The 13,230-nt window shown below is 43.4% G+C and overlaps 1 protein-coding gene across 3 annotated transcripts in view; it reads left to right on the top strand.

The window, feature by feature from the left end:
• Window positions 1–13,230, top strand: part of sema5ba (sema domain, seven thrombospondin repeats (type 1 and type 1-like), transmembrane domain (TM) and short cytoplasmic domain, (semaphorin) 5Ba) — a 329,573-nt gene that overhangs the window by 107,830 nt on the left and 208,513 nt on the right. For all 3 annotated transcript variants that reach the window (XM_059647532.1, XM_059647530.1, XM_059647531.1), the window contains one exon: window positions 3,441–3,646. In XM_059647532.1, the coding sequence (XP_059503515.1) occupies window positions 3,493–3,646 (154 nt within the window). In that variant the 5' untranslated portion in view covers window positions 3,441–3,492. The remainder of the gene's footprint in view (window positions 1–3,440; window positions 3,647–13,230) is intronic.

The following is a 13,230-nucleotide window of genomic DNA, read 5'->3' as shown; positions in this document are numbered from 1 at the left end:
AGGTCTCTAACCCAGCCTCAGAGCAAAGGAGCACACAAATCGGCTGGGTTAGAGAATTCCAAATCTTTGACTGAAGCAATTTCTCCTCATTTCAGTTCTAAATAATCAGCCCCTTTCCCTGAGGCTGTGAAACAATTTCACAACTTTTCATTCCCCTGCCTAACCTCTGCACAAAACGGACCTATTTTATTCAGCATGTTATCATTGGATTGTGCCCTAGCCATGTCCCCCAACGAGTGAATCTCACTGTCTCTCCCCTAGTGCAAGTTATAGGAACGTAGAATGTCCACAGGGTGGGAGCAGACCATTCTGGCCATTGAGTCTTTAACTGACTGTCTGAAGAGCATCCAATCCAGACCCACCCTGTCCCTATAACCCTGCCTTTCCCATGGCTAATCCATCCAGCATAAGCATCCCTGGGTGCTATGGGCTATTTAACATGCCCAATCCACCTAATCTGCACACTTTGGGACTGCGTGGAAACAGGAGCACCCAGAAGAAACCTACACAGACATGGGGAGAATGTCCACATAGACAACCACCTGAAGGTGGAATTGAATCCTGGTCCCTGGTGCTGTGAGGCAGCAGTGGTAAGCACTGAGCCTCTGTGTCATCCTGAGAGGTTGAGAGTGTTCCATTATTTGTAGGGACTAATAGGGCCGGGACTTTTCTCCTTTAAGCAGAGAAGGCTGAGGGGTCTTTCAATGTGGGCTTTCAAAATCATGTATAATAGGAACTGCAGATGCTGGAGAATCCGAGATAATAAGGTGTGGCGCTGGATGAACACAGCAGGCCAAGCAGCATCAGAGGAGCTGGAAAGCTGACGTTTCGGGCCTAGACCCTTCATCGGGTCTAGACCCGAAACGTCAGCCTTCCTGCTCCTCTGATGCTGCTTGGCCTGCTGTGTTCATCCAGCTCTACACCTTGTTATTTCAAAACCATGAATGGTTTTGATAGAGTGAGAAGATTTTGCAGTGGCTCAAGGAGGCAGCTCACCGCCAACCCCACTCCCGCTATCTCAAGGCAATGAGGGACGGGAAATAAAACACTAGCTGGGCTCCCAAGATGACAACGCCCGTGGCTCACGTGAATTAAATTAACAAGGGACTAGTGGGAAGAGAAATTGAATCAATCAATGGTTTGGAATTCTCTGTCCCACAGAGGGTGGTGCGTGTATGGAATGAACTGCCAGAGGAAGTGGTAGAGGCTGGTACAGTTACAACATTTAAAAGACACCAGAATGGGTATGTGAATAGGAAGGTTTTAGATGGATATGGGTCAAATGCTGACAAATGGGGCTAGATTAATTTAAGATATCTGGTTACCGTCGATGAATTAGACCAAAGGGTGCTGTACAGCTCTATGACTTTAAAAGCAATGAACAGATGACAAAAGGACAGCAGAGAGGGCAGGTTCACATTATGGAGCAATAACAGAAGGGGAAAAGTGGGTCCAGAGGACATGTAAATGACAACGCTGCAACCATCAACTGCTCACACTATCTGAAAAGATAGGAATGGTTATGTGGGTCTGAGAGCGCTGAACTCAGTGTTGAGACTGCAAGTGTTTAAATCAGACAGCGTTTCTCATAATCCAGTCGAGCTTTATTGGAACACCGTGACAGACCAAGGCCAGAGCTGTCAGGGTGCTGCTTATTAACATTCTTAAGCAGACAGAGATGACTTAGAAATAAAAGCAAAATACTACAGATGCTGAAAATCTGAAATAACACCCAAACAGTTCTGGCAGCATCTGTGGGCAGAGAAACAGACTTCTGTAGATTTACCTAGAATGCAAAGCACTGCAAAGAAAAACCCCATTTGGTCTAACTAGCTTGTGTTAATATTTATATCTTTGTATCTTCCATATGTATAAGACTGTTAGGCATAGCAGCAGAAGTAGGACAGTCAGCCCTGAGTCTGCTGCACCATGTGATGAGATCCTGCCTGAACTGGTACACTACACTCACACTCACACTCACACTACACTCACACTCCACTCACACTCACACAACCCCAGCCACCAATGACTTCCTTACTGATGAAAAGTCTGTCTATCTCAGCCTTGATTGTACTTACTGATCCAACCTCAGACAGCCCTCTGTAGTAAACAATTCCACAGATTCACTCCCCTCCGACAAGAAATTCCTTCCTCGTTTCTGTGTGACCCCTTACTCTGAGATTATGCCCTCTGAGTCTCTCGGATCAGGGGGAAACAGCCTTTCAGCATTTACCCTGTCAAGTCCTCTAAGAGCCAAAAAAACTGCAGATTCTGGAATCCAAGGTACACAGACAGGAGACTGGAAGAACACAGCAGGCCAAGCAGCATCTGGAGGAAAGGAGCAGTCAATGTTTCAGGTATTACCCTTCTTCAGGACGGGATGTCGGGGTAGAGGGAGCTGCAGGTAAAGGGGGGGAGAGGGGGCCTTTAAAGAGGTCACTGCAGTGTGGCAATGAGAAAGGGACCCACTGAGTTCATGTCTGAGGGAGGTAGAGAAAAGCCCCTAAGAATCTTGTACATTCTGGCAAGATTTTCTCTCATTCTTCTATAATCCAATAATGACAGGCCCAACCTACTCAACCTGTCCTCATTATACAGTCCCTCTATACCCAGGATTTTTTTTTTCTGGACTGCCTCCAGTTATATCCTTCCTTCGCTAAGAGGAACAGGAAAGAGACAGTATGAACTGCAGATGCTGAAGAATCTGAGATAACAAGGTGTAGATCTGGATGAACACAGCAGGCCAAGTAGCATCAGAAGTGGGAAGAAGGGTCTGGTCCTGAAATGTCAGCTTTCCTGCTGCTCTGATGCTGCTTGGCCAGCTGTGTTCATCCAACTCTACACCTTGTTGGTTCGGTATTCTAGCTGTGGTCTGACTATTGAGTTCTGAGGAAGAGTTACCGGACCCAAAACGTTAACTCTGTTTTCTTCTTCACAGATGCTGCCAGACCTGCTGAGTTTTTCCAGCAACTTTGTTTTTGTTGTGGTCCGATTACTGCCTTGCACAGTTTTAGCAAAACCTCCCTCATTTATATCCTTTTCCTTTGAAATAAAGGAGAACATTCCCTCTGCTTTCAGTATTACCTGCTGAACTTAGATATTAGCTTTTGTCTGATTTATGGACAAGGAATCCCATTTCCTTCTTTTAAATACTATTTGTCCTGCTAAAGGGCAGAGCCTCATGTTTCCCACATTATATTTCACCTGCAAAGCTTTTTTTTGCCCATTCACTTAAACTGTCTACCTCCCTCCACATTTCTGATTATCTGACATATCCACTAAATCTCTCCTGAGCTGCATCTACATTTTTCACTTACGAGACTGACAGTGATCACGAGCTTCAGCATCCTCTGAGAAAAGATCTTGAATGGTTGTAATGCGAATGGATCATTGGAATCAGGAGACCTACCTCGCAAATTAACCAATCTGTTTCCTTTCAGGCACGCCTCAGAAGTCCCGCCACCCTGGTCACCAAGCCGCTAGACAGACACCATGGGTGTATCGCAGCTGGTGACCTACTGTCTTTCTGTCCCATGTTGCCTGCTCATCATCAGGTGCAATTCCATGGCCTTGCAGCGTTCAGAATGCCTTCTAGAAGATGAACTTCAGTGTAACAAGAAGGACCATCCAGTTGTGAACTTTAACGGTAAGAAAACAAGCATCAAAAGAAATTGCCGGTGATATCTTTTGGAAGATGTTGAGATGAGTGTTTGCTGTTGCTGGAAATATAGCACATTTCGTAACGACTGCAATAAACGCAGGAAGTCCGGGGAGAAACTCAGAAAATACTTCTGAAGCAGAGTCATACTGGACTCAAAACGTTAATTCTGTTTCTCTCTCCACAGAAACTACTAGACCTGTTGAGTTTCGCTAGCATTCTGTTTTTATTTCTGATCCCCAGCATTGGTATTTTGCTTTTATTTCCACCTTTGTATTCAACTCACTTAAGATTAATGACTCTTGCTTATTCAGCTGAAGTTTCACTGGGCCGACACGGTGGCTCAGTGGTTAGCACTGCTGCCTCACAGCGCCAGGGACCTGGGTTCGATTCCAGCCTTGGGTCACTGTCTGTGGGGAGTTTACATATTGTCCTCATGACTGCGTGGGTTTCCTCCAAGTGCTCAGATTTCATCTCAGTCCAAAGATGTGCAGGCTAGATGGATTGGCCATGCTATAGTGCCCAGGGATGTTTGGGTTAGACATGGGGAAATGCAGGGATAGGGGAATGTGTCTGGGTGCAGTGCTCTTCAGAGGGGCAATGTAGACATTTTGGGCCGAATGGCCTGTTTCCACACTGTAGGGATTCTATGATTCTATATCTGTTCAAAGTTCAGGTGGCCAGCATCTTTAGACAATTCACCATCTCTCATCCTCGTGAGTACTTCAGAAAAGCAACTAGATTAGCCATACATGATGTATTCTTTATAAATCCACACTGACCCTTTCTGTTCAACTTATATTTGTTCAGAGCCTCTGGCTACTGGTGTTCCTCTCAAAACGGATGTTACAATTATACGTCTCTAGATAACTCATATCTTGCAAACCTTTTTAAATAATCAAGTCACATTTGGAATTTTCCATTCCAAGTGTACAATTTCTGAATCTAGCGAGTTTTGAAAATTTTTCGCAGTGTGCCTGTAAGTTTCTTGGGTTTTTCTTAAAATATTCTGATGTGGAAACACATTTGACATTTTAACTGAAAAGTCCCATTATTTTCTACATGACTGTTCTTACCTGTATCATATTATTAGCATTGCTGATACCAGATTTTTTTTAATCCCCTTCCTCCCTTATGAGCACTTATTGTAAAACCTTAATTCATCAAGTGTGCCATTTCCTTATTTTCCTTTGTTCTCCAAAGTTCACTCCTTTGGAGTAAGAAGGCTGTGAGTTCAAGACCGACTACAGATATACAAATAGAAAATTGAGGCTCATGTTCTAATGCTAACCTGTCAGAGATGCCCTCTTTCTAGATGAGGCTTTAAACTCAGGTCCCAGCAGCACTATTTTGAAGTAGAACAGGCAAATTGACCCTGTTAATTCAGCCAATATTTATCTTTCAACAAATAATTCTTCACTAAACAATCTGGTCATTATAATATTGCTGTTGGTGGGAGCTTGCTGCAGGCAAATTGGCACCTTGGTTTCCAATATTTACTATGGTGGCTGTATTTCAGAATTGGCTGTAGTGTAATAAGGGACATCCTGAAATTGGGAAAGACACTATGTTAATACAGACTTTTCAATATTTTTTCATCTGATCCTGCAAAATTGCTCAGATACCATACCTCTGCTAAGTTGGTCATCTTTAACACACTGGGGAGTGCAAGTTCATAGTTCTTTGAATGTGGAGTTGCAGGTAGATGGGGTAGTGAAGAAGGTGTTTGGTACGCTTGCCTTTTTTGGTCAGTACATTGTGTATAAGAGTTGGGAGGCCATGTTGCAGCTGTATAGGACATTGCATAGGACATTGGTTAGGCCACTTTTGGAATACTGTGTGCAATTCTGGTCTCCCTGCTATAGGAAGGATATTGTGAAACTTGAAAGGATTCAGGAAAGATTTACAAGAAAGTGTTTGGAGGGTTTGAACTGCAGGGAGAGGCTGAGTAGGTGGGGGCTATTTTCCCTGAAGCCTTGGAGGCTGATGGGTGACCTTACAGAAGTTTATGAAATCATGAGGAGCACAGAAAGGGTAGAGGAGCCCAAAACTAGAGGGCATAATTTAAGGTGAGAGGGGAAACATTTAAAAGAGACCTAAGAGGCAACTTTTTCACACAGAGGGTATTGTGTGTATGGAACAAGCTGCCAGAGGAAGTTCTGGAGGCTGGTACAATTACAACATTTAAAAATAGGAAAGATTTAAAGCGATATGGGCTAAATGCAGGCAAATGGGATGAAGATAATTTGGGATATCTGGTCAGCATGGATGAGTTGGACTGAAGGGTCTGTTTCTATGCTGTACTGTTTTAATACTGTATGATTATGGTGTGAAGTAGTGGGGTTTGAGGAGTGGGAGTTGGCGATAAAAAGAAAATAAGCCAGAGATCACAAACCCAACCTTTATGAGAAAGGTTAAAATGTTTTAAACCCTTCGCAGGCTGTAAAGTAGTAACACTTGCAGTCTAACTGGGAATGTGAGCATTGACTGTCGTAAATAGTTCAGAACTTGATTTGAGGATTAGTTCCATTTGGAAGAATGTTCTATAGCTTTGCAGCAGCATGATGAGGTGAGATTTATTTCAGATTATTGACAATGAGTCAAAATATGTTGTCTTCAGTGCTTGATAAAAGCATGCCGTTGCCTTGGTAACATCTCCTGAAAGACAGCTAAGTTTTTAAAAAGGTGGGATGTTGCTTTCTACAGCATGAGGATGATTTAATTTTCTCACCAAGTTCTCTCTTTGTGTTTCCTGGTGGTGTTTACTGAAAATTCGCACTGAGAAAAATATTCTCTCATCTTCACATCTGGCACTAGCTGTCAACATGAGGGATAATGTGTTGTTTGTACGTGTGTATGCATATGCATGTTTACGTACATATTTATATATGTGCGTGTGTATGTGTGTTTCTCTGCATGTTTCTATTTGTGTGCATGTATGTGTGTGTTTCCTTGCTTCTGTGTGTGCGCATATGTGTGCATTTCTGTGTACGTCTGTATTTTTGTGTGTTTGTCTTTGTGTACATGTGATTGTTTTTGTGTGTTTGTACATGTGTTTGTCCTTTATGTGCGGCAGTGTGCATGCATGTAAGCTGTGTGTGTGTGTGTGTGTGTGTGTGTGTGTGTGTGTGTGTGTGTGTGTGTGTGTGTGTGTGTTGTTTGTGCGGGCCTTTGTCTTTTTGCATTTGCACATATGTCAGTTGTGTGTCCAAGAGGGCAGTGTACATATCTTTGTCCCTGTGCATTTGTATGTGTGTATGTGTACACACAGCATGTGTATGTGTCTGTGTTTTATTTTCTCAACTCATCCCTTTATTGTTTCTAACTGGTATAAACAGAGGAATTAGTTTCTCTTTATACAACTTGTCAACCTCTCTAAATCATCATAAAACAGCCCAAGAAGATCACACCATTATGTTCTATACTCCAAGGGACTACATGCTTGGTTGGGGGTTGGGGAGCAGCCCATTTAACCCCAGTATCATTCTGGTGAAACTGTGTTCGATCCACTCTGAGACCTTGAGGTGTGTCAACCTCAACTGAATGTGGTTACTTCTAATATACGGTATAACACGAAAGTGCCCAGCGATAAGCCCAGTGCCGGATAGGTATTATTTGTCAGGCCAAGTGAGCTGCGTGTCCCAACCATTCATGCTGGGGATGTTACAAAGGGCAAGAGGAACGTAATGCTGTAAAAGTGCTGGTGATTGGGCAGCTGATGGGGCCGAGACTTTAGGAAGGCGTTGTTTCTTTGTGATTGCCCAAAGGTGCTGACCGAGAGTTGGCAGCCTGCTTTCAACTGTTGTCACGGTAACCCAAGAATTCATCAGAATCACAAACCCCTCACCCCCCACGATAAAAGCAGAAAGCTAAGTCTTGGCATTCAGTTTCGATTCATTTTAATTTAAAACCGTGGCATTGACAGATACCAGACTGAGCTTCTCACAGCCGGAGGGTCTCATAAAACTAATGACAGCAAAGGTTAGACTTTGATGGGAAGGATTTTGGTCTGGTTATAAATTAACTGTGCCATTTGAACTTTACAGTTCTTTTTCCTCTCAAGAAATACTGAGGTAGGGACTGGACCCCTGTGATCTCTTGTTCAGTGTTTCAATTAATACATTTACTGTCCCGTGTGTAACAATTTATTTCTGAGATGGGCAGGATGGTGGCAAAGGGACATTTATGATCCTTTCCCTAATTTCCAGGAGAAAGTGATTGACTGTTCCAGTGTTCTCTTGGCCCAGGCTCAACCTTCCGTCCTGTTTCCTTCAGCTCATCTACAACACTGCAGCACAGATTCTAACTCACACCCTTTCATCTGTGTTCACCGACCGACATTGACTCTCGGTTTTGCAATGTACTAATTGTCAAATCCTCATCTCGCCGTGGCATCTCCCTACCCTGTCTGCTGTCAGCCCTCGCACATTCTAAAAATGTCTGTGCCCCTCCAGTCCTGACCTCTTGCACACTGGATTTTCCTCGCTCCACCAACCTTTGCAGTTAACTGTCAGTTAGCCTTAACTGGAGCATTACCCATGGCAATGCCTTGACCATCAACCATCCATTTGCTAACCAATCAGCATCTGCCTTTCAAATAGTACGAGTATTATTTTTCTCTTACGCTAGTAATTCTTATGAATTGACCTGCACAGTTGTCATTGTAGATAGATCACTAAGCATCTGGATAAGCCTCACACGTTATGTGGACCCTTTGGTCATTCAGTCCATTAACAACCTCTTCTTGGCTGACTCAGCTGCTGCAGCGGCAGCTTTGATCCCTTTGAGTCCAATTTCTGTCTCTATTCCAATTGTTTCTCAGAGCAAGATTCAACAATTACAGAACCCTTAGAACTGATGCTGTCAGAATTAAGTGGTACAAACTTAAGACTGAGATAAGGAGGAATTTCTTCTCTCAGAGGGTTGAGAATCTTTAGAACTCCTTGTCACACAGAGCTATGGGGTCAGGGCTTGTGTATATTTAAGGCTGAGAGAGATTGATTCCCTGACTGATGAAGAACTTAATGTTACAGGGAAACAGCAGGAAAGTGGACATGAGAAATGTTGGATCAGCCATGATCCTATTGAATGGCCTACCCTTGTTTCTCTTCCTTATAGTCTTCTAGAGTTATAGAGTCATACAGCATGGAAACAGACCCATCAGATCACCCAGACCATGCTGACCATAATCCCAAACTGAATTAGTCCCACCTACCTGCTCTTGGTCCATATCCCTCCAAATATTTCTTATTCATACAAATGTATTTTAAACATCATAACTGTACCCACATCCACCACTTTCTCTAGCAGTTCATTTCACAAATGAACCGCTTTCTGTTAAAAAGTTGCTCCTCATGTCGTTTTAAAATCTTTCTCCTCTCACCTTTAAAAATGCCCTCTAGTTTTGAACTCCCTCACTTCAGGGAAAAGACACCTGCTATTCACCTTATTTATGCCCCTCATGATTTTATAAGCCTCTGTAAGGTCACCCCCATGCCTCCTACGCTCCAGTGGAAAAAGTCCCAGCCTCTCCCTATAACTCACACTTTCCATTCCTGGAAACATCCTGGTAAATCTTTTCTGGAGCCTCTCCAGGTTAATTATATCCTTCCTATATCAGGGTGGACAGAATAGTACACTGTACTCCAGACGAGGCCTCACCAACATCCTGTACAACCTGAACATAATGTCCCAACTGCTACTCCCAAAGGTTTGAGCAATGAAGGCAAGCACGCCAAATGCCTTAACCACCCTGTCTACCTGTAATGCAAGCTTCAAAGAATTATGCACCTGAACTGCTAGATCTCTCTGTTCTACAGCACTACTCAAGGCCCTACTTTTAATTGTATAACTCCTGTCCTGGTTTATTTTACCAAAATGCAATACCTCGCATTTATCCAAATTAAACTCCATCTGTCACTCTGCAGGCCATTGACCCAATCAATAAAGATCTTTTCGTAATCTTAGATAACCTTCTTCTCTGTAGATCATGCCACCAATTTCAGTGTCATGTACAAACGTGCTAAACATGCCTCCTATATTCTCATCTAATTCCTTTTTATAAAGGACAAACAAAAGTGGAACCCCTACCAATCGCTGTGGAACACCACTGGTAACGGGCCTCCAGTCTGAAAAGCAACCTTCCACCATCACACATTGTCTCCTGCCATTAAACCAATTTGTGTCCAATTTGCAAGCTCATCCTAAATCTCATTATATATGAAATTTTTTTGAAAGTCGTATGAAATTTTTCTCATGGGCATAATGGGTATTGCAGACTCGAGCTGTTCACAGATCCTTTTGATGGTGTTTCTCATCTAACATCAATCAGCTTACACTGTCCATCAAGCAAACTCCATGCCCCAACTTCACACCATATTTGACACCCCATAAGCAAGGTTATTCATTGTGCTGGCTTGAATTCAGGGCAATTCTCTTTAATCTTTCACGAGATGCAAGGATTGCTGGTAAGTTCAACATTTATTGCCTGATGTTAATGGCTCTCAAAGTGAGTACTTTGCTGAGCTATTTCAGAAAGCTGTGAAGTTTCAGTTAAGAGTCAACCACATTTGCTGTAGGTTTGGAGTCATATATAGGCCAGGATAGGTAAGGATGGCTGTTCCTTCACTGTCGCTGGGTCAAAATCCAGGAATTCCCTCCCGAATAGCATTGTGGGTCAACCCACAGCAGGAGGACTGCATTGGTTCAAGAAGGCAGCTCACCACCACCTTCTCAAGGGCAACTAGGGATGGGCAAGAAATGCTGGCCCAGCCAGGGACACCCACATCTCATGAATGATGAGAAAAAAACATTTTCTTCCCAAAGGGGTATTAGTGAACCAGGTTCCCTTTGAACAATAATGATTGTTTCATAGTCACTATTGCAGAAACTAGTTTATAAATGCAGATTTATTAGTTGAATTTTAAATCTCACCATTTACTCTGGTGGGATTCAGACCTCAGAGCAGTAGGCTGGGTCTCTGGATTATTTATCTAAAGAAATTACTACAGCACCATCTCCCTCTATTATCAAATAAAGTTAGAGAGTAGACTACCGTTAAAAAAGATGATTTTGTTTATTGTATATCGGCCGCACTGGCCAGATGAGCATTTCTTTTCCATTCCTAATTGGCCTTTAAATTGGTGGCTTGCAAGCCACATTTAGGCAGATTTCCTTCCTCTAGTTTTTCATTTGATTTACATATTATCGCCACATTTACCTAGATACAGGAAAAGTTTTGTTTTGTGTACAGTACAGGCAGATCATACCATACAAAGTGCATAACGGTAATAGAATAGAGCAAAGAATATAATGACACGATTGCAGAGAAGGTGCACGAAGAGTGAGATCAACATTTAAGTTTAAAATTTGAGAGGCCCATTCAGAAGTCTAACAACAGTGGGGATGAAGCTATTCTTGATTCTATTGGTATGTACGTATAGGCTTTTGTATCTTCTGCCTGATGGAAGAGATTATATCTGGGGTTGCAGGGGTCTTTGTTACAGACCAATAGTGAACTAGATACACCAATACAAGAATCGATAGCAATTCTGTGGTTTGCCATTAGACTAAATTCTTACACTCCAGCAACAACTTGAACAAGCATTTAAATTTTGGCTCCCTTAGCGCACAGTAAGTTTTTTTTGGAATGACTTTTACAGCTTATGGGCTAACTAAAAGGAGAACTAAGCTTTCTGGAATATTGTGAACAATTTTGGTCTCCTTATTGAAGGAAAGATTACATTTCATTGGAAGTGGTTCAGTGAAAATTCACCAGGATAATCCCTAGTATGGAGGGATTGCCTTATGACCAAAGGCTAAACAGGTTGAGACTCTACTCCTTGGAGTTTAGGATAATGACAGGTGATATCATTGAAAGATATGGTATTATTAAGGGGCTTGATAGGGTAAATTCTGAGAGGATGTTTCCCCTCATGGACCAGAGGGCACAGTCTCGGAATAAAGGGATGGCAATTTAAGACTGAAATGAGGAGGAATTTCTTCTCTCAGAGGGTTGAGTGTCTTTTGAACCCTTTGCCTCAGAGAGCATGCGGGTGCAGAATCCTTGTGTATGTTTAAGGCTGAAATAGATAGATTCTTGATCAGCCAAGGAATCAAGGGATACATGTTTGTGAGGAATGTCAGATCAGTGCTTATTCTATTGAATGGTGGAACAGGCTTAAAGAGCGTAATGGCCTCTTCTGTTCTTATTTCTTACAGTCTTATGGCCAGTGACCACACCACTGCTGACTCCAACTGCATTTTAGCAAATCTAGCCAGAAGAGAGAAAAGCAGTACTTCTGGCAAAAGAATAATTGCGAAGGAGTACTTGGGCAGAACAAATCTACAGTTAATATTATTACAATTGATTACATAATTGATTCATAGCTGAGGTTTTAAAGAGGTCCAATGCGGGATGTCATAAAAGCAGAGAGAAAACTGAAATAAAATGCAAAAAAAAATGCAGGATCAGCAACAGTCAGCCCTTAGCCCACACAGATGATATGTTAAACTGAGACCATGTTGTTTGGTGGGCATGCTTGAAAAACAAAAGAGCCGCCAATATTTAACTCTCAACTAACACTTAACCAGATGTGACAATGGGAACTGCAGATGCTGGAGAATCCAAGATAACAAAGTGTGAAGCTGGATGAACACAGCAGGCCAAGCAGCATCTCAGGAGCACTAAAGCTGACGTTTCGGGCCGAGACCCTTCATCAGAAAAGCGGGATGGGGAGAGAGTTCTGAAATAAATAGGGAGAGAGGGGGAGGCGGACCGAAGATGGAGAGAAAAGAAGATAGGTGGAGAGGAGAGTATAGATGGGGAGGTAGGGAGGGGATAGGTCAGTCCAGGGAAGATGGACAGGTCAAGGAGGCGGGATGAGGTAGTAGGTAGGAAATGGAAGTGGGAGGAAGGGATGGGTGAGAGGAAGAATAGGTTAGGGAAGCGGAGACAGTCTGGGCTTGTTTTGTGATGCAGTGGGGGGAGGGGACGAACTGGGCTGGTTTTGGGATGCAGTGGGGGAAGGGGAGATTTTGAAGCTTGTGAAGTCCACATTGATACCATTGGGCTGCAGGGTTCCCAAGCGGAATATGAGTTGCTGTTCCTGCAACCTTCGGGTGGCATCATTGTGGCAGTGCAGGAGGCCCATGATGGACATGTCGTCTGGGGAATGGGAGGGGGAGTGGAAATGGTTCGCGACTGGGAGGTGCAGTTGTTTATTGCAAAGCAAGCGGAGGTGTTCTGCAAAGCGGTCCCCAAGCCTCCGCTTGGTTTCCCCAATGTAGAGGAAGCCACACCGGGTACAATGGATACAATATACCACATTGGCAGATGTGGTGAACATCTGCTTAATATGGAAGGTCATCTTGGAGCCTCAAGCCGCACCTCCATTTCCTCCCTACTACCTCATCCCGCCTCCTTGACCTGTCCGTCTTCCCTGGAGTGACCTATCCCCTCCCTTCCTCCCCACCTATACTCTCCTCTCCACCTATCTTCTTTTCTCTCCATCTTCGGACTGCCTCCCCCTCTCTCCCCATTTATTCCAGAACCTTCTCCCCATCCCTCTCTC

This window comes from Stegostoma tigrinum, chromosome 7, assembly GCF_030684315.1.
Source record: "Stegostoma tigrinum isolate sSteTig4 chromosome 7, sSteTig4.hap1, whole genome shotgun sequence".
Lineage (NCBI taxonomy): Eukaryota > Metazoa > Chordata > Chondrichthyes > Orectolobiformes > Stegostomatidae > Stegostoma > Stegostoma tigrinum.
This window is presented reverse-complemented; position numbering and strand designations above follow the sequence as displayed.